Here is a 25,071-nt window from a genome sequence, read left to right on the forward strand (position 1 = left end):
GGGGGGCAGTAGATATTTTGGGGTGACGTAGCAAACTCTGAGCCTGTATTCGCTTTTATTAAAAAGTAATTTGCATGAAACACAAATACCCGTCCATCCATTACTATACCCGCTTGTCCATGCAGGGTCGCAGGGAGAAACACAAATATTTCAGGAAAAAAGGCAAAATTTTAAATATTTATTTCTATTTTTTTTTTTATTTGTTGCTTTGGCATTTTACAACAGTTTAATTCATCTATTGGTGTCCTAAAGAAAGCATTAACAAAAGCTACTGATTTTATTTTATTTTTTTATTTTTTTCTGTTTACTGGGGGGCAACATGTATTTAAATTATGTCTCTGTTCCATTCATGTATTTGTTAAAGAAGATGAAGAGGTGATTAGAATGAACATGAATGTGATTCGCTGATTTGGGGGGGGGCAGCAATTTTCTAAGGGTGGCCGTGGCCCCTCCAGCCACCCCTTGGGGGCACCCCTGCGTGCTGGTTAAGTGATTCCCCAAAACTAAATAAGGAGGAAAAGAAGTGTTGGAGATTTAATTTGATTCTTCACAGAAACATAACAAATAAAAAAATGTTGTTACTGTTTGAATAAAATATTCAAAGTGCTGCTAAAAAATGTTTGTGTTTATTTATTTATTAGACACTTTTATCCAAAGCGACTTACCATTTATAACCCATAGGGCATGTTGGGATCTGTGGGGGAAACCGGAGAACCCGGAGGAAACCCACGCATGCATGGGGAGAACACGCAACTCCACGCAGAAAGCCGAGTTTCGAACCTGCGACCTTCACGCTGCGAGGCAATAGTGCTAACCACTGTGCCACCATGCAGCCTAATCACGCATAGCCGTTGATCAATAATGATATGATGCATATTTACTGTATCATTTTTTCTGTATATTTTATTCAAATCTAATGGTCAAAAGGCAAATATAAAGGTTCTTTACAAAAACTATCCTTTTTTGTGGTTTTATATTTTACACCTCAGTATGTTTTGTTTTGTTGTTTTTGTTTAGTTTGGTTTTGTTTTGTTGGGGGGACACATTTATAAAAGTGCCATAGCTCCAGGGAAGTTTGTTTTTTTTCTACTGTTTTATGCATCTTTTATGTGTTTGAAGTCCCTGGAGCTAACCCACACCAAAGGCAGTTTTTTCTGTCTCCTGAGCAGATTCAAACACTTTGTTGATAATGAAAGCTTTTTCTATAATTACCACGTTTTTCTCCTTCTTTCACTGCCTCTGGGTTAGTTTGTCACAAATCAATCAGCGACTGCGCGACAAGCAGCCAGTTTCTGACCAATCAGCAGAACAAAATCTGGCTGTAGGAGAGGAAAATCATTTCTACTAAAGGTGAACAAATCATCAGTAATCAGTCGTTACACAACCTGAGGGGCAACAAGAACTAAAACAACCAAATTATTGAAGAAAGAGTTGTCTCCTTCTTATTCAATCATTTCAGTCACTCTAGTGGATTTCTTCTATCAGGCAGAAAAATGCAACACTTCATTATAGTGGAGTCAGGTTTATAAGTGTTGACATTTTAATGTTTTAACGTCAACTTTTTGGTGTGAAAAAGGAAAACCTTGTTTTATTTTTAATAAAACATGGAGGGTTTTTATCTGTTTACAAACAGGAAGTTTATAATAAGTAGAGTTTGGGTTTTGGGCGGAACTTTTTATCTTATATGTGTATTTTTTTTACATTTCTATTCCCTTTTACTTGTTTTATTTCCTCTTATTAAACATAATATGTTTATAACAATGATGATACTAAAAAATTTTCCCAAAATATGTTTTTAAATGATAAAAAAGTTATTTCTAATCTGTTAAAGTAGCTCTAATCCACACTAATCTGACGTTTTTTATGCACAATAATTCAGATCTATCTCAGCGTGCACTAACTCTTTCTGCTCTTTTTCTTCCTCGCAGCCCTTTTGCCTCTCCTGCTCTTTTGTTCTCTTTCTGCTTTGCCCTGTGGTGCTGCAGCTCCGCTGCTGATGGAAGGGATTGTCTAGTTTTATTAATATGACAGGTGAGCCGGCCCAGCTGCTACCTGAGTGAGCCTGTGTGTGTGTTTTGTGTGTGCGTGTGTAGCAAAAAAAAAAGCGGCAGCTGTCTCATGCACGCAATTCGCACACATACACACACACACACATTTTCACAATACCGTGGCACACCGACTTTTATTTTATCAGTTCAATTAAAGTTGCAGGGTGCAATAATGTGAAGTAGATCAACATGTTTTTGTCAAACAGGTGAGCAGAAACAACTAATCTCCCCTCCGTTTTTTTTTTTTTTTTTTTTTTGGTTTTATGGCCGTCATTTATTACTGCTTTGTTTACTTCCTGAGCCGGTGTAATTTTCACCGCCCCACTGCGACAGCCACATCCCTGCTCTTGTATATACACTTTATGATTTGACTCGCATGTTGGGGTTCAATACATCCATGTTGACTCAGGTAATTGAACACGAGGGACACGAGCTGTATTCATAAAGAAGACAGAGAGACATTTGAGTGAATAGCTGGTTATTGGAAGCTTCTGGCAGCTTGATGGACGTGTTTCTTTATATTTTTTGTGCTTTAAGAGAGGCGTCAGGCTGTGCGTCTGTCATTGACTGCAGTTCAGGCGTGACGGCAGGAGCACAGAGGTCTCCCAACCAAGTAGATTTTGTTCTGAGTGGCTCCATTACCTGAGCAGGTTCCCTTTTGTCTAATGTGGAAAATGAGCACGTGATGGTGTGGTTCAAGCCAGCAGGCATCACCGATCAGATGTGAGACTTTGAAGGATTTAGCTGTTTGAAAGTCTTAAAACTTCACTTTTTAAAAGGGAAGTACAGTTTAAAACCACTTTTACCTCGTTGCTGTTTATTATTGAGGTGTCTAGCATACCAAAAAAGTCATGTCCAACCTGCTTTCTATGCTAACTAGTCGTCATAAAAAGCGATGGCGATTGGTACGTTGGGTTAACTCGTGAACTCCTCCTTAGATCCACAGCTTGTGGTCCTTCTTGTGTCGACCTTCACTCATCCACACTCACCTGCTTCCGGGGTTGAGATTGTGTCGTCATCACAGGTGCAGCCGCCATGTTGGAGTCCTCCGAGTTGCTTGTTATTTCTGACAACAGCACACACAGTCTCGGTCTTGCGGCTTCATTAAATTTATTATTCTATTGATCGTTATATTACCCAATCAGGGTAGATCCTTGCTGTGTTGTGGGGTACAACACGTGATCACCAGGGAAAAACATGGACAGCGAGCTAACTTTTCCCTGTTTTCCTGCTTGGAGGTATAATCATGAAAGTATCGGACACAACAAAGTCTCGTCAGCTCGCTTGGATTGCAGCTAGGCAACCAAACATCACTTTTCATAGTATCCTGCTTTGGACGAGAGTGTGTTCTCTGCGTTTTTATTCTGGTAAGTTACAAATATTATACTTTTATTTAAACGTAAATATATTTACGAAACCTTTGTCATGTCTTTTCTTCAGCATGCATACCGACACACACACACACACACACACACACACACACACACACAGGTAAGCTAATGTAGGCGCACTGAAACACAACACGACTTCTATGGGATGACAATTTTGATTGTTTTACTAGAAAAACCAGCAAATAAAACGTTTACCTCTCATCCGGACGTTTGCATCCGCTCACACCTCAAACAAGATAGCCCCAAATGCTCGTCATGCAGCAGCAACAACTTGCCATCGGTGCTCCACTCTTGGGTTTTTCATGCAGACCCAAACTGTTTATAATCCTGGTTTTGTCCACAAACCGGTCCCTGGTTTCCATATTTAACATTTCCCTGTATGTTCCGCATCTTTTTCAGGATTTCAACGTGTTTTTTTTTAATCACCGTACTTTCATTGTCAAAAAGCTGCTACTTCTCTGCGATGTAGGCTACATTTTGTTTTCCGCGATTTGTTTACACTTGTGAGGCTATCAACATGGCCGCCACGTCCCAGAATACAACGCGTAATCACGTGTGATCGCAAGCCCTATGTGGGGGCTCGAAGAACAGTTTCCGGTTGTGAATCGACAGCATTCCCCTGATTCTTTTAAAGTTTTTATTAATTAACCAACAGACAGCTGCCAGCTCTGAGGTTTAGAACAAGCTGTGGAAAAGAGGGGATGTGTTTTATTAGCATTCTTTAAGGAGTCAACAAACCGTCTGGCAGATGGGGGAGAGATAGGGCCGACCCACTTAGTTAACAGAGTCTGGGGATGGAGTCGGTCTGCGTTGACCCGTGACTGCCATGGCTGACTGCTCGGTAATCTGTCAGCTTGTGACGGATCTCCGATCTCCTGCTGAGAACAGTTTAACTTTTCTTTACTGTGGCGCTACTTTAAATGTCGTGACATTCGTGAAATCTCCGATCAAGGTTCTTTGCTTTTTTTATGTGTTAAAAAAAGGTTTTAAGTTGCAAAGAAAACACAAAAAGAGCTTTGACTCCGTCTGTTTCTTGAGCGGCCGACTTATAAAAGCAGGAGTTAGAATCAGCACAAAGATTCCCTCTTCCACACGGAGGCCATTACTCATTATCTATGTTTTCCATTCAGGAGAATATTACGTCTTTCTAGGTGTGGACCTGTCAAAAGACAAGAGGTTAATGCGGTGCAGTGCCGTTAAAGCACACTTTGCTCTTTTCAAATTTGACCATTGTGCCTGGCAAGATCAAACGAGCCCTTTCAACATGTGGAGCTTTCATGTCTCACCCCGTTACTGAACAACTTTTCTTTGACTGAACCGAGGAGTCTGGACGACTTTCACCGTTGTACAATGATAAGGCAACAAAGACGTCTCAAATCCAAGTTCCAGGCCCCCACGCTTTACCGCGGCCTACGGGCCTGCGAACTACAGTGAGACTTGTAAAAGTGTGGATTTGTAACTCCTCTGATCAGACTCAGCTCACGGCCAGGAAAAGGCTAAATCCCCGCAGGGATGAGATCAACACCTGCCGATAGATTTCAGACTCTTATGGTCTGACGACGTGCAATCCAGCATTTAATTATAATTTCCTTAGAAAATTGGAAAAGAAGCCGTGAAAAAGAATATTCCAAATAACACACAACACGTTTTCTTAGAAAAATTCCACTTTATTTAAGTAGTTTCCACAATAATTTAGAAAGGATTTCATTCTTCTGTTTTATTTTCCTCTGAGTGCTAATGCTTTCTGCCAGGGAACCAATATTTTTCCCAATCATTTTTCCGAGGAGAGATCAAACAAAACCTTGTGTGAATCCTTGAGTATACACGTTTCTCTCTGACTGAGAATTTGGCTTAAAAAGTCAGAAATTCAAAAAAAAAAAAAAAGTGTTGTTTCACGGATGTGCAGACGGTCCAAAATGAAACGTATTCGCTCTTTTTTTCTGTTTTCATCCGTTTATGTTAAGCAGCACCAATATTTCCACCAGTCTGCCTTTAGTTTTTCAGCATCTCCCACTTTTACAACTTCATTTCCTCCCTTGTTTATTCAAATAGTTTGTTTTAAAACATTTTTATCATCTCTTTCAGTGATAACTGGTTTACAAGTCCATATAATCACAGGCTGTCAAATCCAGAAGCCAGGAGGAGATAATAGAAGTATTTAGGTGATAAAAATAAAGCCGTTCCTGTGACCTGGCTCAAGAACAAAATTGAAAATGAAAATAAAAGTCTCCTCCAATCTTGAATTTCCCACTCTGATCATTTTTCCCCTTTTCTTGGAGGAACCTGTGAATGAGAGTCGAGCTTTTGTTCCGCCGTTATCACACACCGTTCATTTGTCTTCCAGCCGGAAAGCCGTGTTAAGATAACGCCATCCCATCATCTGATTGTCTTATCAAAGTTGAGCGACACAGCAGTCTCTTGTCGCTCTAATGAAAAGGTTAAGAGCTTCCGTGCATCTTTTCTTGAAAGATTGCTGCCAAAACACCTGCTCTTGTATAATTTATTATCATGCAACTAAAAGGTGCAAGGTTCATGTGCACCAATACTCGAGTATACTCACTTCTTATGTCCTCCTCTCAGCATCTCAAGTGCAAGAGCGTGCAACCTTTACGCTGCGTCTGACACCAGGGTCAGCCCAGTTGCCCCACTTGAACTAAAAGACATTTAGTTTAGTTTAGAAAGTGAAAACATGGACACTATTAATTTGTTTGCTCTCCCACTAGGACCACAGCAAATGCCACCACCTCAAAGAGCCGGTCGCCCGTCCTCACTTTTATTTGTTTGTTTCTTTGGAGAGTGTGAGAAGCTTCGGTGCGGACGTTGGGTTCGTGCAGGATGGATCAGGGGGAGGTGGACTGTGCAGAAAGCAGTGAGAAAGCTATAGGGAGCTAGCAAACAAGTTAGCTGGTAACAGAGCTGAGGGGGGGGGGGGTGATGATGGCGCTGGGAGGGGTGGGGATTCATTTAGCCAGGCATAGCTGCTCTTGTTTGTGGTTGTCCCTGACAGCGTCGGCAACGCTGCTCCAAAGCACCTGTGTTTGCTCACTAGCTTTCCCCCAATCTGCTCGAAAAATGCTGTGAGCATGTCACATGGCAGCCAGATAGCCTGGGCACCATGGGAATACAAAAGCCGGGGCTTTTAGAACAGTTAATCATTAATAGAGGCCTCTCTTTTGTTCCCATTCAGCTCCACGCTGACAGAGGCTTTGATATTACACACGTCAGACAGGTCAGGCGCAGATATAGCCAAGTACATCGGCAGGAAGCGGCTTTCAGCTTGACCGATGCACAGGAGGACGTGTCCGGTTGCACACAAATCCATCTGCAGAAGACAGAGTGAACAGATCAGGCGATTTATTCTCATTTTACTTAAAAAATCCTGCTGCTGCTGCTGACTTGTGTGTAAAAAGAGCAGCCAGCTGTCCTCTGGAGCTCATTGGTGGTGTGTACAAAGAACTCACAATTACAGTATTGTCACTGATTGGCAGGGTGGCAATGAGTACAGCACGTCTTTGTATCTGGAGTCCATTTCACCAACCCCTCGAGTAATTAAGATTCTTTAATCTCAGTTTGCTCTCCATCTTGAACCGTCAGTAAAAAAGTCTATTTCAAGAATCTTAAAGTGGGCTTTAGAAACATGGAGGGGAGGGGCGTACAAATGCAAGAAGTTGCTTCCACAAAGACGAGCCAAATCTATCTGGAGGGGAGATTAGGTTTGCTCACCCACATTCATATAAAGCACTAAAAGGGTCACAGACAAACTCTTATCTTCCATTTACCTCAGCATGCCGGCGGTTCTTTATTGAGGCTGGTCTTGACCCCACCCTAACCTCTCTCTCTCTCTCCCCCCTCAGTGCTAATAATACTGTATGGGACTCAAGGAGGGCAGAGGGACCACAAACATTTGCGGCTGAAAATGCATCACAAGTGCAGGCAAAGTGGCCACTCAATCTGGGATGTTCGGTGTGCCAAGAGTCAATCATTAACGTGGCACTTTTAGTGATATCTGCTCTCTCGCCCGGAGAAGTCGAAAAGATAAACGATGGCCGTGTTTCAGGGGAAGTAGTGAGGCTCAGACTCACCAAACGTAGCTGCTTTAGCAAACATACCAGCCCTTTCTTTGGTTTCTTTTCAGATGTTTGCAGTCCGTTTGCATGCTTCTTCCAGACAAAGCACCCTCAAGATGGCCAGTGACACCTATAAGACCAAAAAAAGCGGTGAATACATTTAAATCTAGTATTTGTTTTTGCACAGACCTCCATTTAACCACTAAATAAAAGCTAAAGATTCTCTTTTCATGTGTGAGCGTCATGCAATCATAAATCTTTCCCTTGTTTCCACTCAGCTCAACTTCTCTGCAGCGTTTATTTGCTAACCCTGGTCACCAGCGATAAGAGCCGCCGATGTCCCGAAACTGTACTCTAAAGCTCGCACGTTCTCAGCCTGGACGTGAAAAATGAAAGAAAGCTTAAGAAACAAAACATTGGTGCTAATAAATCCTCTATCTCACCTGTAGGGAAATTATTTAATTTGAGTGGAGGCAAAGAATGGGTTTAGTCCATGTTTCAAACAAAAGTTCCTGTTTCAGGAGGGAAGGCGTTCTGGTGATGGATGGCTTGGCAAACATAGCTGACATACCTGGGCAATGCCACGGGCCGGTCACAACCCAGGACTGAGAGGGACATTGTGTGAAGAGTATTCATGTGAGTGTGTGTGAACGCATGAGCCAGGCTCCTCCGGAGTCATCCCTCTTCCCTCCGAGGCTTCCTCCTCTCCTGTCTCTCCTCCGCTCGGGCCGTGGGGATCGCTTCAGTCAGCAGAGCCCTGTTTGACAGAGACACAGCGTCCATATAAATCCCTTCCTCCTATTTATTTGATGCGCAGTTCTACTAGGACGCCTTCGATCCGTCCTCGGGGAGCCCGCATCTCAAAACACTCAAATAGTCTGGGTGTGCAGATAAGCTCGAGGCTGGAATTATACTCCCAAATTCCCAAATCCTCATGGAGCATGGTTCTATTCTGTTTTAAGCGACGGAAACAGGAAAGTTTCTGTAGATAAATGAGAATTTCTACATGTACATGCACTTTAACGAGTTAAATGAAAGCACGCCGGGTCTAAATACATCACTGATTTGTAGGTGCAGTTTGAAGCATTAGGAGATGGGTCAGTGCAGCCTGGTGGGTGAGTGGGAACACCCAGGAATGTTTAGTTAACTCGCCCGTCGCATTCAAGCGTGTGTGTCAAAGGTGTTTACTGGGTGTTGACGTTCACACACGGGCGGAAAGGTAATCTGAACAGTGTGAGGATGTCTGCTTGAGAATAAAAATGTTTTATAGAAATTAAACAGAACCTACTAATCCAGACTAAAGTATGACTAATTTAAACAAAACGTAAAAAATTCTACTAAAATAACCAATTGTGCATCTTTATATAATAAAATGTTGCTAACATTTTTCTGTTAGTTCGAAACAAATCTTTTTTTATCAACAAAAACTGTTGAGTTCGAAGTGACCCCACAGTTGTTTTGGATTGGGTTAAATAAATGTGTCTTATCTTTAAACCCAACAATAATTTATAAATGCCTTCTAGTCTGGGTCACGTTAACCAGTCACCAGTGGTTAGGTTAACCCAGAAGAGGACAGCTGCAGTGACCTCACAACCAGGACATTTTTAATCCTAAAAGACTGGAAATACCAATTTTTTCAAACATTTTACAGTTTTTTTTTTATTAAAAATTCTTCCTTTGATGATAAAATTATTACAAATGCATTTTCAAAAATTTAAGGGTGCATTTAAATTATTCAAAATATTTATGAAAGACTTAATTTAAAGAGACAAAATTGTTCTGAAGATATTTTCGGGAATAGGGGAAATAAACTAATTTAATAGCAAATGAAAAATTCAAGAATTATACTGAATTAATTTTCTATGTAGGTTAAATTAGCTTTTTAAAGTGGAGGTGTTAATTTATTCTAAAGGAATTAAAATCAATGTTGTTTGCCTTTTTTATGAGTGTGTTCCATGAGAATAAAATGAAGATATTTGATTTTATGATGCAGCTTAATGTGACTCGACAGATAACATGATTTAATTTCCCTTTAAAGCAATAAAGCATGATGGTCAACAGAGGCCTAACATCAGATATGTAATGAATATTTTCACGCATTCAAACCCTGTCAGTCACATTTTTACCTTTATTCTAATAAAAAACTTTTTTTGTTTTTCTATAAAGCTTTGGTATTTAGTTTATGTTTACTTTTAGTCATATTTATTTTATTTATTTAGATTTTTCGACATATTTACACAATATATGATTTCTAACATTAAAAGGGAAACTGTAATATGAGCCATTATTTTCACTTTTATTTTAAATGTTAGTATTTCTAATTTTATTTTATTTCAAAATTCTTAAACAGGATGTTGTATCTATGTATTTGTATTTCATATGTACGTGTGTGTGTGTATATATATATATATATATATATATATATATATATATATATATATGTGTGTGTGTGTGTGTGTGTGTGTGTGTATATACATATATACAAATATATATTTTTACATATAGACATACATACATATATACATACATATATGTATATATATATATTTATATATGTGTGTGTGTGTGTGTGTTTGTCCTGTGTCTCTGTGTTGCCCTGCAATGGACTGGCTTGCTGTCCAGGGTGTACCCCGTCTGATTGCCCATTGACCGCTGGAGAGATAGCCCCCACCCCCACCCAGTGACCCTACGTAGACAAAGTGGGTTCAGAAAATTGATGGATGGATATATATATATATATATATATATGAATGTATACATACATATATACATTCATAAACATATATATATATATATATATATATATATATATATATATATATATATATATATATGTTTATGAATGTATATATGTATGTATACATTCATATATATATATATATATATATATATATATATATATATATATATATATATATATGAATGTGTTATAAATGACCACCCACTGTGAGGTTCAGATGCGAGATGCTTCCATCCTACCTGCTCCATGCTGACCTGCAGGTGACACAACATCTAACCTGTTGAAGTACCTGCACGTCCAATTACTTTAGGTCACATCACCTCCACGTTTAGCAACTGAACCACACACCTGACAGCTACAGGCATCCCTCGGACCACCACAGTTTTAGATAATTGGAGGAGTGTTGTAAGTTTCCTATGACTCACTGCAGCTCTTTTCTCCACCCATGAATGTTGGAAGATTGCAGGCCGTAGTCAACTTTAGAAGCCAAGTCCTCTCAACTCATAAATTACACGGCAGCGGACAACCTTAAGCGGTGTTGAAATGCCTCGAACAGAGCTTTATTTCAGCGCTGCTGGAGCGTGAAGCTGGGAGCACCACCCCACAAGGAGCTTGGCTCTCACAAGCACACATAAGACAGCTATTTATCTTGCCGTACCTGAATCCTTGACATGCTGCCAAAGCGCTGTTGGTGCACCAAAGGTGGATGTGAAAACTTAGGGTTTCTTAATGGCGTTTTTCTTTAAAATATCAACAATGCTATTTTTGTGTTTCTCTTTAATATTTGGGTCTCTGTGAACAGAATCTGGTCTTGTATTTTAAAAAAAAAAAAGTTGCCCCAAACAAAAGGGTTTTCCTTCCTGGGACCTGCCTTGGCAGAGCTGCTGGCACTTTGAAATCTGATCTGATAGATTAAGGGCTTAGCCATTAGAATAAACCATTGTGGAGTCATTATGGGTTGCATTTTCAGCCTGGTTAAAAAACGTCAAACAAATAAAACAGTTTTCATGCTGCGTCTGTGAATGCGAAAGCTTTTTGTGACCGCACATCATCACTCTCTTCAAATACATTACCCCCCCCCCCCAAGACAACCCCCGCAACATGGGCTTTTTGTACAAATGTGACAGTAAAAGCAGCCAGTGAGCATCTTTCTTTCTTCTTTTTCAAAGGATTGCTTCACAACATCATATTGTGTCGAAATCATCCTCAGTCTGACCACCCAAGGGGTCCTGACACGACAACCTTTACAGAGGGGGATGGGCTTTGGTGTGTGTGTGTGTGTGTGTGTGTTTTGGCGAGCGTCTGCTCACATGCATGAATGCGCTCCTTCGTATGTGCACTGATCCTACAAAGCATCTTTCTTTTACTTGTTTGTTTGTTTGTTTCTGATTCCTTTTGCTATTGTTGTTTTGCTCTCAGCAGGCCTTTAGAAGAGCGCCGCTTCTACTTCCTGCCACGCAGACGGAATTAAACAAATTGAGTGGGAATACGCATTGGGCTCAGAAACCTGGTCAATGTAAATGCAAACACAAACCAACACAGGACAACAAAAGAACACAATATGGATGCTTCTCCCGTCTGAGCCACTACGCTTGTTTTATTTGCCCTCTCCTCTGGCCGGAGTCACCATCAGGTCATGTCTTTCCTCAAAAGCCCTTCAGTAAAAGTCTTCACAGGCTCCGGAAACGTGCTGATATATTTTGATCGTTTTAAGTGTAAAATCTACTTTAAAACGTAAAATTCTGCATCTTTATCGCTCCAGGCTCTTGACTTGTGCCTCCCTGTCTTAGACGAAGGGAAAGGTCAGCCCTCACCCACCCCTCCCTGCCTCCCCCCGGCCTCAACCTTGCCTTTTATAGCAAAGTGGGCACGATTCAACTCGTAAACGAGCACGCATGCGGGCAACGGAGATACACGCGCGATAACCTGTTCAATTAGACGACGCCACCGCGGCAGACAGATAAATGACCATACAGTATGGCGTACAAAGGGAATTAAAAAGTATAGGGCAGCTGGGCTCTTATCTGGCCAGGGAAGAAGAAACCAGGCAACAAAGGGAGGCCTACAACTAAGAGGCTTGATGCATGGGAAAGCCATGGGCCGGCCATTGTGGCTGCCCTTCTGCTGAGCAAATAGTCCAAACTGTTCGTTCCCCATCTCCCATTCTCTCGACGGTACATTGTTTGTGTCCTTGCATTTCATTCTGACTGGGGAAGATTGCTCGCAGGGCCAGTGAGCAAACAGTCCAGAAAGGAGCCAGCTATCTCCTGCCGTTCCCAGGAGAACTAGCATTTTTATTTCAGCTCTAAGCTGTCAAAGGATTGGAGAGTTTATGTCAGGATCCTGAATTAATTGCTTTAAGCCTCAGGGCCAACGGCGGCGGTGTCATCACCAAATGTTCGTTAAAATGTTTCCATGCAAATGATGCCCCCCCCCCCCCATTTCACCTCCATCACCATTTATTCTTTTGAGTTGCCAAACATTTGGTATCTGATACATAAGGGGAAAGTTTATGAAATACAAATGATGCATTCAGTTGTTGTGAAAGCACAATGATGAGAATGGGGGGGGGGGGGGGGTTACAGAGCGGCTGTTGAGGATTTGGTGGAACGAAGGTAAACAGCAAACTTTTGTGTGGGTGTGTGTTTTCTTCAAATTCACGACGGCAAAGCGCACCAGCCAAGCTTGGCAATGAAGTGTGTGAGCGTACAGATGCCTCAATAAACCATCGATGTTCAGACGTGTGGTGGACCGAGCTTTAAAGGCTCCAAACTGTCCCTGAAACTGCCAAACTGACTTCACAAGCGTCTGTCATCCTTAAATGCGTCCCATGCTAATGATTACTTGTTAACTGCATGCAGTGGATCACAATTTTGGACCTGAAAAGCTCCATGATGGGACGTTTTAAACCCCTTGAGCTCGTCAACCCCAGGCTTCGAGTTTGATGAATAAGATTCATCTGGGATCTTTTATTTTGCTCTGCAGGAAAACCGAAAAATTCCCAAACAAAAGCAGGTGGAGTCTGTAAACCTTCCAGTTCGTCAGAAACCCACTTTAAATATTGTGTTTTGTTGTTTAACACTCTAAAATCTGCTGGATTCATTTGTCGGGTTGTGTTTTCATTAAATAGTGGGTTCATTTTTTTTTGGGGGGGGGGGGGGGTCACAAATGAAATATTTTGTTGGTGTGCAGTGGCACGAAATGTAGGGTTTAACTAAAAATTACAAAGCGATTATTTTTATTACATTTATTTAATTTGTTCATTAAAATGCACAGATGTTAGTTAGTTAGTTAGTTAGTTAGTTAGTTAGTAGCTCATATTGATTTAAGCAAAACTTGTCCCTTCTGATTCAAGAATGACCATAATTAGGGATTATTAAAAACATCAGGGATTTTTATTCTCAGTCCCCTCCACCACGGTCCATGGTCCATTGAACCTAATTATTTGAGGTCAAAATCTCCGTTAAGGTTAGGGTTAGGGTAACCCTGTTGCCCAACGCTTCTGGGGTAAAACACACCAGGTTACCAAAACGACCAAAATTAGATTATTACTGTTTTCCATGATGTCAACAGGTCTAATACACCTAATTATTCTAAAAGAAATTTAGTGTGTGTGTGTGTGTGTGTGTGTGTGTGTGTGTGTGTGTGTGTGTGCGTGCGTGCGTGCGTGCGTGCGTGCGTGTGGTGTGTGTGTGTGTGTGTGTGTGTGTGTGTGTGTGTGTGTGTGTGTGTGCGTGCGTGCGTGCGTGTGTGTGTGTGTGTGTGTGTGTGTGTGTGTGTGTGTTCCAGGCAGCCTATTTGGTGAATTTCCCATTTTTCTCGAACAACAGTTAAAAGCAGATTCAGAACAAGGTACTCAAGGGAGGAAGAGCTTAAAGATAACAAGAAACGTTTGGCGTAGTTTAACTGCCGTTGATGCTTTAATATGTTTGTTAATTTTTCACAAATACGTTTGTGACACAAAACTTCTGGCTTGTTGCGAAATTTTAAATCTGGTTCGTTAATCTTAAATAAACACTTTTGTCAAGGCAGGCTCTTTTTGGGGGGGGGGGGGGACAAAAATACGCTGTTCTTATTTCTCCTCATTCATTCTGACCAGAATGAATGAGGAGTCAGTCACAGAGCTAACTGCACTCTGAGCCTCCACCTTATGGTCTAACACAACAGAGCAATATATTTGCATCCAGCAGGCATTAGCTGCATGTCACCGTGCCATATTACGGTATGCCATTTGTATATATAAGCCTTTTAACAAACTACCTGTCAGCACAGACTTTAGTGAACCAAAAACTGTCCCATGAGGTTGTTTCTTTTTATGTCAAATATTTGCATGAACGAGGAGGTCGGTGAAAATTTGCATGGTTGCAGAAACGTAGCGGCGTGACCTCGCCGGTGTGCATCTTCACACTTTATCTCATTATTGTCCACTTCAAGATAAGGGTCTCCAACCAATAAATCTGCTAGTTGACTCCTTAATCTAACAGGATATTAGGTGACAAACACCATGATGTTTCTGTCAGCGTCAAGCAGGCGAGGGTTAAATAGTGTGTGTCAGGGGACTACTCTGCTGTCAGGGAAAACATACAGGATTCATCCTTCACCGTAATCTGCTCAGCAGCCTTGCAGGCACCTCCCAGCTTTCCTCAATCCTTCCACCGAGCATCCGTCTTCCCACTATAAATAACACAGCCGTTTATATGGAATTAAAGTAGGGATTAATCCGATTCCAGGCAGGGTATGGAAATTCATTAGCGAGCTGACTGTGGCACCATACATGCAGGGAATTTAATATGAATCCCCCCGAGGGAAGCGATACAAGACACAAGAGCTGTGTGAAACAGACAAGAGGGGATGTGGATTTAGATTTTGACACCAGCAAAGTGGAATTTTATTGCTCTTAATGGGCTGTTATCGAATTAGACGCAGGGCAGATGATGTGCGACGCAGGGCAGATGATGTGCGACACAGATGAGTTTGAAGGAAAAGGCTCTGAGTCGCATCGGCCTTGTCCGCCTGCAAGGATCAAGACCCTCGCTTTGAACAGGAAGATGTATAAACAGCTTTTTCACACAGATGTGGCTCTCACTCATGTACGGTATTAAAATGAGCGCATTATTTGAATGTCAGTGATTCTCATGAATGTTGAAATGTCATATCTATCTCAGCCGTCCCCGACATGCAGTGCGTGTGAGGTGCTGCATTCAATTCAACTCAAAAAGCAGATTACAGATTTTTTACCAGTGCAGTACACCACCCTTTGCTTTGTTCTAAATTGGACAAGTCCAAATGTAAGATATCCCATCAGTGTGCGCATAGGAGAACATATGCAGGACAAAATATTCCGTAGTTTGTTATTCCGAGGACAGCACTGGGGGCACACAGGCTTGTTTGCCTTTGCAGAGAGAGGAGATTGGATTGGGGGTTTAAATGAATCGCTGGCGCGCCACGTTTATAGGTTTCATTAACTTTTAATGAGTTGGATGTCCTTCGATGTGATTGGTTGGCAAGGCCCTGTGCCTCTGCTTCCTGGAACCGGAATCTGGTGCTTCAATTTTATATTGCAGCATGTCGGCGTCCGTGGGGCTGCCTGAACGTGCCACGCCGGGTGGAAATGGCATCGGAGAGGGGATGTAATGTGGCGGGATGGTCGGTGCTATTCATCAGGCGGGATCTGGAGCCTGGTTGTATCAAGTCTCGGGGGGAATAAAGAAACCATGGCAGATCAATCACAGTCAAGCAGGCATCCCATTCTCCTCTCCCGACTGACATATCGTTTTATGGTGGCTTTGCCAGCGAGGTTTGATCTCAGAGACAGGCATGAGGGCCGCTGGGAAATGCCTGTGGAATCTTCAAAGAGAGGCCGAAAGCACAGCAGCAGCCAGAGAGTGCTCATACCCAACATCACTTTCTGAGCACCTTTAATCTCCATATATGATATTTCTGCCTGGTTGATCACATTTTTATTATCTTGCATTGACGCTGTGTATGATTTCTGCTTTTCCTTGAGAAACTAATTCCTCCTCCTCCCTTCTGGGGCAGAGCCTCGCCTCAGTGCATCTGTGAAACAAAAGTTTTGACAGTTATTCCGTTTTATCTCCATCATAAGATGGACGGCTCATCTTCCAAACTTTAATTCAGTTTGATGTTCTGGTTTCTGATTGGACTGGTTTTGGTGGAGACTGTCTCTCTCTTCTGTTTGCATGATGGGACTGAACCATCCATCCACTTCCAAAGATATAAAAGCAGCAGGGCCATGAGAGGCGCCCGTCCAGGCCTGAATAGACCGCCTGAACGTCACGGCGCATCCCACCAGCTGTTGCCTCACAGTAACTCAATGGGCATTGTTGATGGATCGTCCTCCTTCCCTCTCTTTTCCCTCACCGGACATGAAGGAGTCCTGCACTGGAATTTCACAGAGTCGTGTCAAGAAGAGTACAGACACATCACAGTTAGCATCCGCATTCTCACCCTGTCCATCGTGCCATCCCTCTATTTTCTCCCCTCTTCTGCCTCTCTCGCTTTTTTTTGCGCACTCGCCTTCCTCTTTTCATCATCAGGATGACCTGCAGATTCCAGTCATGGAATTATATCCAGTAGATTATCGAGAATATAATTTTAAAATGTAAAAGTTATTTGGATGCTTCGCTCAAAGCATTTCTAGTTGTTTTTGTATTTAACGTAGAAAGAATGAAAGACAAAATCAAAAGAAATGCATGTTTTCATTTTACATTTAAAATAACCTATTCATCCTATCATGTTTGTTTGTTTGTTTGTTTGTTTTGTTTTATAAACAAGTTTAATTTTTGTCAGGCGAAGCAGTTTTAATTATTAAACGTGAGCAGAATTGTGAATTTTAAGAAAAGACCAAGAAATCCAAATAAATATTTGCACATACGATGTGCCTGGACTTTTCCTGCAGCTTTTTTTTATTCTGAGTAGGATAAATGGAGTGCAAATAATAATTTAAGTCCACATGAACACAACTAGAGTATAGTATCTAAAACATACATGGTTGAAGAAATAAAAGTTTAAATAGATTTTTTACAAAGTGCATGAACGTTTGGGTTTGTTTGGCCTAAATTTTACCTGCATGTTGCCTTAAAATAGGTGGAATTTGCCTTTAAATGTACTCCACTTTTATTTAACCGATTCATTTTATTTGAATGTATTTTAATATTTAAGTTGCTGACACGGGCCTTTATAGCCTATTTGTTATCTACATAACAACTTAAATTGCAAATTTAAAAATGCAAAGTCATTATAGCAAGAAGAGCTTTTGATTATAATAAACCTCATTTACATCTAAAATGTTTAAAGCGTTTTCACTTTAATTTGAGCCCAAATAATTTTACATTTTCTGCTCTTAAATTTATTTATTTTTTTAAAACATTTGAATTATTTGTTATAAAGAATTTGTGCATTTTTCGTTTCCTGTGAATAATCTGCGTGCAGATTTCAGACCGATAGGTGACAGTATGGGCCAGTGCTGCGTCTCTCACCGGGACCGGGCCGCCTGCTGTGAAACCCTGGGTGGCTTTGAGTTCTGACTTTGTGGTCCCTTTAATATACTGAGGGACTTCAGTTTGCCTTCCTAAGATTTGGGATTAGGAGTATTTCTGGTGAAAGAGGAGTTAAGTCGGGCTAGTGTGGACGGTCCCTCCCCTGCAAAAGGCTGAGACAGAATTACAGCTTGTTGGACCGGTGTCCCGCCGTCGCCATAGAGACGCATCTACTTGGGTGTTCCAGTCCGCGGGGTTGCAGCGCGGAGCCCAAAGGTGCATCAAGAGCTCTATGGGCGTGACTCCCTGAACTAATTTCACCTGATTTGATGAATTCATATTTGTGCATTTAATTTATTTGTTTGTTTGCATTTTTTTGTTTGTTATGTTTTTGTTTATTAGTTAGTTTTATTCTTTTGCACAAGTGCAATTTTAAAAGGTTGCTTTTTTGATAGACCTGTTGGAATCCTGATCCCTGCGCTATGAGCTGACGCCCATGGGTGGATGAGTCTGTGGCTTATATCAGGTAGCCTACTGAGTCATCCTTTAAAAACAGAGGCCCAAACTCGCCTGGGCATTAAAATGTCTCACTTCCTAAGATCGGCACAATTAGGCGCCATTAAAAGACAAAAAAAAGCAAATTAAATTGTTGCAACATCGCTTCTCTTTTTAAAAATAATACAACTGAATAAAAGAGAAAAGCTTTCCACTTTCTTGATGTACAACAAATGTTATCAAATTCCTTCCTAAATGTGGATGTGTGATTTTCCTGCATGAGGTCCGATTGAGTGCAAAAGATGCGTCTCCTTTTGTCTCCAATGTGAGAAAAAAAGTCTGAGTTCCAGGCCCCTAATCAAGAAATATGCTAATTCGGCCTCATGAAATGCAGAGAAATCAGGTTAGCGGCCCACTAAAGGATCAACATCCTTTCTCTCAGTTGCTATAACAACGCGTCTCCGATGGCGCATGGTCGGGGCAGCAGAGGAATGATTGGAAAAGCATGAATAAAGTTTGGAGATGAGCAAGAGCTGCGGCCCCTGCACTAGAACAGATGGATGCTGGTTACCTTTGAACTGGTGAAGATCCGAAAGCTCGTTCTGGTCTTATGGTGCGCGAGAGGGGCCATTGCCGGAGTGAAAACCCGCCAGCATCAAAGGGATGGGACGCACCCGGAGAAAACGGTTTACAGCAGTAGATTATTATTATTATTATTATTATTATTATTATTATTATTATTGCTGCTGCACAAACATACTTTTACGCACTGAACTGCATTCATTTTAATGAAATTTCCATCATCTGTTGTAAAAATATCAATATAACTAAATGTAAGAGAGCCAAATCGAATAGAAGTTCAGCTTAACAGAAAACAATTGAGGTTGCGGGGCTCCAAAAAGGCTCTTTTTCATGACATCTGTGCGGCAACATATCAATCAGGCGCACACTGCAAGAAATATCCAACAGCAAGTCTTCCTTGTGCACACTGAGCCATCTGTCTCTGAACAAGTCTAATTTCAGGCAACAAATATATCTAATAAACTTGCAACTTGTGGAATACATAAATAAAATCCTATCAGAAAGTCTATATTTTGCATTTGCAGCTTTTTTGTAGCGCAGCATCTCCTCTATCCATCACGCAACTCCTGCAACTCATCACACAACCTGCAGATCCTCTCAGCTTTGCACCACCCTGTCGCGAAAATCCAATACATCTGCGTTCCCATGAATTCGGGATATCAGCCGTACCCCCCTTGTGCATGTCCGTGAATTCCCATCAAATTCACCCCACCCCCAAAATGAAAAATGGAGAACAGCGCTTCAGTTGAAGGAAAACGGAGCGTTTTGTTAAAATAAAAAGCTTCATACCTGCAAAATAGCCGGTGCATGTTGTTGGCAAGCCTCACAGAAGCTCATTGTAGGAGCTTGCCTTCTGCCTTCTGCAAAGGGCTCCAGACATCACAGCATTTATTTGAGCTCAAACTCTGTCACTGTTGACTTTAGCACAAAGCAAAGATTTCACTGCCACGCTAGTTTAAAAAAATGATTATTTTACAGAGATATCGATCAGTGTGCTATAAAAAAATCAGCTTAGCATTATATGTCTAAAATGAATAGAACGAAATTTAATGTCTGTGTAAATTTACAGAGCTGCTGCGTCCTATTCAAAGTTTACTCTTGTGCAATTTGGTTTGTGTGTGTACCCTTCCTATATGCGGGCACAGCCTCCACTCCATTGTTTACTGGCTTTGTTTATTCGCAGATCACGCTGTTTAAAGTGTGATCCGTAAAGAGGGTCTGGAGAATAAACGCACACTTTTGGCCCTACGTGTTCAGAAGTCGTTTGGCTGGGGAAGAGAGGAGAAACTGCGCGTCCCCGATCCTCTTTCCGAGGCCTTGGATTTGAGCTGGTTGGGGGTGGAAGCATGACATGGAGACATGTCGTATCTAACAAGAAGGGAGGGTCCGACTATTTTAAAAATCGGGAGCAGACAATGGAGCCCCAGATTGTGAGGAGAGAAGTTAGAGCATCACATTCAGGAGGCTGTGTTACCAAATCAGCCGCCTTCTCCTGCTGCTATTCTCCTGCGCCGCGGGGGGGCTGTTTCATGGGACAATGCCACTTAATCTCACGCTCTGATCTAAAGTTTACGTGCGTGTGTGTTTGTGTGTGTGTGGGTGAAACAGACAGGTGGGTTGGATGATTGACAGGCATTTTGAGTTATTCCTGCCAATCTATCTTGTGTTTAGCAAGCAAATTTGCGCAAAATTGCCATGCGCACAACTCCTCAAAAAACGTTTTGTACGTCATATGTTAAAACCTGATTCCCTTTCCTTCCACCCAAAATGTCTTGCATAGAGCCTCGGTTCCAACTGGATAAACGTGTTTCTGCTCTCCTATCAATGCATCCATTTCTGTTTGGGATTAATTCGCATATATTTGTTTTGTTTACATTTCCTGAGAGACAAATTGAGAGCATTGTTCTCGGTTTTATCCAACAAAGCTATTAATCCCCCACTGAAAGTATGGGGCCTTATTGGAAAAAAGCGCGTGGATGAGAATAAATTCCATAATTTAAAACAAATAAACCCATAAATATCTAGTATTTATACCAGAAAATTGGAAATTTCCACTAAGTTATTACATGAATGTGGGAGTCAATTACTGTTTATTTAATATTTGTTTGTACTTTTTTCCTTTAAATTTATCATTGTTATTTGAAGTGTTTATTTAATAAAATTTATTGAAAATAACATAATTTTCTGCTTGTGTGGAACTGAATTTGAGTTAGCACTAAAATGGCGAAGCAAAAACCTAATATAATAATAATAATTAAAATAATAATAATAATAAAACACCATCATATTCAGAAAACAAAACCAATAACACTTTAATATAGATTCTGTTCTTGTCACTACAAGAAATACACATATACAAGCCATAAATAGGAATTACACAAATGATTGAACAAATCCTGTGATGCGTTTAAAGTCATTTAGGAATACCGTAAAGCGGAAATAAGCTATCTTACAGCAAGTTGTTGTGTGTCTTTGGGGTCCATTCCTTGTCACGTTGTTGATGTTATTATTATTATTTGATTTTTTTAATAATCAACATTCTTCCTCAAAATAAACAGGCTACTAATAAACTTGACAACTAAAACGGTGGGAAACGTCAAAATATCTGAAATACAATTTTGTACACAAAGTCTATATTTTTTGTTTGTTTCTGATGTTGTTGGTGTTGATTTGTTTTTACAAATATACAAATAAAACAAGGAAAAAAGTCCAACATGCAGAATGTTTATGAGGAGTTCATGATTGGCCTTGAATAGACGCCTTGATAGTAAGACGCGTCAGGTATAGACGCAGAATCCAGCCCGGCTTTTCCCGTCATTGGGCCCATAGAAAGCGCCCCGGCCATGGGGGAGCCGTACCCAGAGTAGTGCATCACCTGCTCGTAAGTCTTAAGGTCCATTTTGTGGTGCTGCTGCTCCGAAGACATGAGGTTATTGATGGAGAAGGGGTGGTTGAATGAGTAGTGGTGCTCCGGCTTCAGGTGCGCTTCGTGCGCCAGGACAGAGTGATGCTGCGACATGAGGTGCTGGCCCTGAGACACCGGGGAGGCGGCGGCGTGCTCCGGGCTCAGGGCCTGACTCGCCTTCATGTCTGACAGGGACCGTTTGTGGTCTGCGGAGGAGGAGTTGGAGTGCGGGGACTCGTTTCCGTTGCAGCTCTCTGAGCTGGAGTTAGATGATGCCCCGTCTCCCCCTTTGCGCCCGGGATCCTTCATGGCCGTCTTCTTCTCACACTTGAAGCGCTTCTGCCTCCTCAAGTAGCAGCCGTTCTCAAACATGTTCCCGGAGTCTGGGTGGAGAGTCCAAAATGAACCCTTTCCGGGTTTATCCGGAGACCTGGGCACTTTCAGGAAACAGTCGTTGAATGACAAAGAGTGGCGGATGGAGTTCTGCCAGCGCTGCTGGTTCTGTCGGTAAAAGGGGAACAGGTCCATTATCCACTGGTAGATCTCAGCCAGTGTGAGCATCTTACTGGGAGACTGCTGGATGGCCATGGTGATGAGAGAAATGTAGGAATAGGGGGGTTTGGCGTGCGTGTAGCTCCTGCGGTAAGTCTTGGGATCTCTGGATCTGTTGATGTTGGACTGTCCGTAAATGGGGCTCATCGCGTTCATGTTGGTGTAGGACGTGAGGGCGTTCATGGACGCGGGCTGCGCGGTCATGGGACTCATGCTGGGGCTCAGAGCTGCGCTCATGGCCGTCATGCCTGCGCCCATGCCGTTCATGGCCCCGGTGCCCGGCGACATGCCGGTCATGGAGGGACTCATGCCGGTGTTGACGTAGGACATGTTCATGGAGTTGGCCGTCATGTTGGCCGTGGTGCTCATTCCGGACATGCTCATGTAGGTATTCATAGAGTTCATTCCCAGGCCTGTGTTCATGTTGCCAACAGAGGTGTAACACTGTCAGAGAAGGGAAAGCACATCCATGAGTTTGGCAAAGAAAACACCTGCTGTAATAATTCCTTAACATTGTTGTAATATTTAACAAAAAATTAATAAATCAGCTGTTTGAAGTTTATGCCATGTAAAAATGGAGGAGCGTGTAATCAAAAAATAACAAATATTTATGAATATGATGACAAATAATGTGGTAAATAATCCTCTGAAACGCGCGATCCCTTTAAATTCCGCACATGAAACGCCTCCTTTACGAAAACTGGAGCCCTCATCCCTAAAAATCAAACACCACACGTGTTTATTTAAAGAAAATATAAATAAATAATCTGATTCATTATCCGAGTGAGAAGTTTCCCCCTCCTTACTACATGTCAGGCAACTTTAATAGCGCGCTGCGTGGAGATGGGGGAGGATTTGGAGGCGCCTCAAGTCAATATTTGATCACAAAGTTAATATTATCTCAGGGCTAATATTGAGTTGTATAAAATGGGATCGGCTTTAGACGGGAAAAATATATATTTAAGGTACCCACCTCAGGCTCTCCGTAGTAGGTGCTCCAGTCGGTGTGTTCGTGTCCTTCCATTTTAACTGCTCCAAGCATCATGGAGGACTTTCACAAAGCGTCTCCCAGCAGAGGAAAAGCCAAAAGTGTCTCTCTAATAACAAGCGACTAGGGACCACTGAGTGCGTGTGGGTTGTCGTTGTGTCCCTTCGTGGAGAACTGGTGCATGTGTGTCGCTGGGAGGCAGCCGTGATGCGCCTGTCAGTGACTGGAGTCCAAATGACGCGCTGCTTGTTAACGCTGTGATATAGCTCTGTGCACCAGGCAAGCCTCCAATCCCTACTTCTACGCCTTGGGCCCTATTTGAATAATCTCCTCGCACCTAGGCGTGAGACTCCTCAAGCTTCTCCCCCACCCCACCTCCACCATCACCACCACCCACCACCAACCCAATGGTACACCTGCGCGCACTGAAAAGAACAGTTTCATATGAAAAGCTTCATTATAAAACTGATCTTATTGTAGGGGAGTAAAAAAAGAGGAACTATAAAAGGAATGCTTGGCACCCTTCCTCTGTGCGCTTTTACGCACATCCTCCAACGACCTGACTCCACTCATCTGCACTCAGATCATAATCCGTTTTTATTGTTAAAAACATTTATGATCTTATCCTGTAAGTTTATTCTTTTATTCAGATCGACATAAGTTAATACAGGGGTGATTTTAGTGAAACTAAACAGATGTTTATAAATTTTACTTTGTTTTAGGAGAAAGGGGATAAATTATCCATTACAAATTACTAAAATGTTAGATTTTCAATTTAAAAATAAAAAACAAAGGTTTTATAAGAAGAAGATAGGGATTAGAGTTTGATTAAATGTTATTTTTATAATATTAAAAGTCAAATAATGCAAAATACAAATATATACATGTAAATATTAATCTTCAAAATGTTCAATTCTAAAGTCAAAACTGAATTTATGTGATATTTTCTTTAAATTATCAACAGTAAAATTCCATAAAAACTCTAAAAATGAATCGGTTTTTCCACTTGAATTACTGAATTAATGTTTTATCTTTTTTAATTGGGTAAATTTATTTGCAACGCACGTGCAGCTTCAGAGCGCCCTCTGTTGGACGTTACTGGCATTGCTCTTTCATGCAAGGCTGCTCGTTTTATTTCAAACGCTAAAATAAAGGTGTGTGTGCAATTTTAATGAATTTGTGGCAAACCATATAAGCAAGAAAATGTGAATTGATAAAAATATTTAATTAAGGCATATTAACATCAATATCCAACTTCTTCATTTGGTCGTTTGTTTCCCCATTTGCAGACACGATTTTGTTTCTATTGGTTTAAGAGTCACTTTAAACAACAACGTTTGTATAATCTGTTTATCTTTTTTCTGTTAAAGAGGCTCAGGAGAACCGGGGCGCTAAAAGGGCCCCTGACTAGCGCCGCGCGTACAGTATTTGTATGAAACAAACATCCAGGTGAGGCTGCGGAGCGGTGTCAGCCACGTGTCGGTGGTTGTACATCTATTTGACTGCATATTTACGCAGGAGCATAACTATCAGTACAGAGCCCCATTAGTAAAGGCGAGTAAACCTGTCGTGTTGACGAGGGACTAACAGAGTCTGCTTAACTTGGAAATGAGATCATGAGAAAAAAGCTTTCTGTGTTTGAGGATTTGGGATTGCACCGGCGGGGAGCCGCAGGCGCACAAGTCTGCGCCTTCTCGGAGCTGACTCAAACTGCGTCAGGTTTAAAAAGAGACATTTTTTGTCATTTTTTTGTTCTATTTTCTGCAAAACTCGGTTTCGTTCGTTTTTAAATTACCAATTAACC

At 41.5% G+C, this 25,071-nt stretch overlaps 1 protein-coding gene and 1 long non-coding RNA gene across 2 annotated transcripts; both read right to left on the minus strand.

Annotated features, from left to right (window-relative positions):
- Positions 1-4,998: 4,998 nt before the first annotated feature.
- Positions 4,999-20,118, minus strand: LOC139063838 (uncharacterized). The gene is made up of 4 exons (XR_011517168.1): positions 19,612-20,118; positions 8,078-8,263; positions 7,522-7,636; positions 4,999-6,761 (listed from the first exon to the last, which is right to left on the minus strand). It is a non-coding gene; the product is annotated as an uncharacterized lncRNA (long non-coding RNA).
- Positions 20,119-21,109: 991 nt separating this feature from the next.
- On the minus strand, positions 21,110-23,586 carry foxa2 (forkhead box A2). Its single transcript, XM_015970429.3, has 2 exons — positions 23,253-23,586; positions 21,110-22,723 (listed from the first exon to the last, which is right to left on the minus strand). Exons 1-2 carry the CDS (start codon positions 23,322-23,324, stop codon positions 21,548-21,550), a joined length of 1,248 nt encoding a protein of 415 aa, XP_015825915.1. The 5' UTR covers positions 23,325-23,586; the 3' UTR covers positions 21,110-21,547.
- Positions 23,587-25,071: the final 1,485 nt, after the last annotated feature.

The sequence above is a fragment of the Nothobranchius furzeri genome, chromosome 18 (assembly GCF_043380555.1).
Source record: "Nothobranchius furzeri strain GRZ-AD chromosome 18, NfurGRZ-RIMD1, whole genome shotgun sequence".
Taxonomy (NCBI): domain Eukaryota; kingdom Metazoa; phylum Chordata; class Actinopteri; order Cyprinodontiformes; family Nothobranchiidae; genus Nothobranchius; species Nothobranchius furzeri.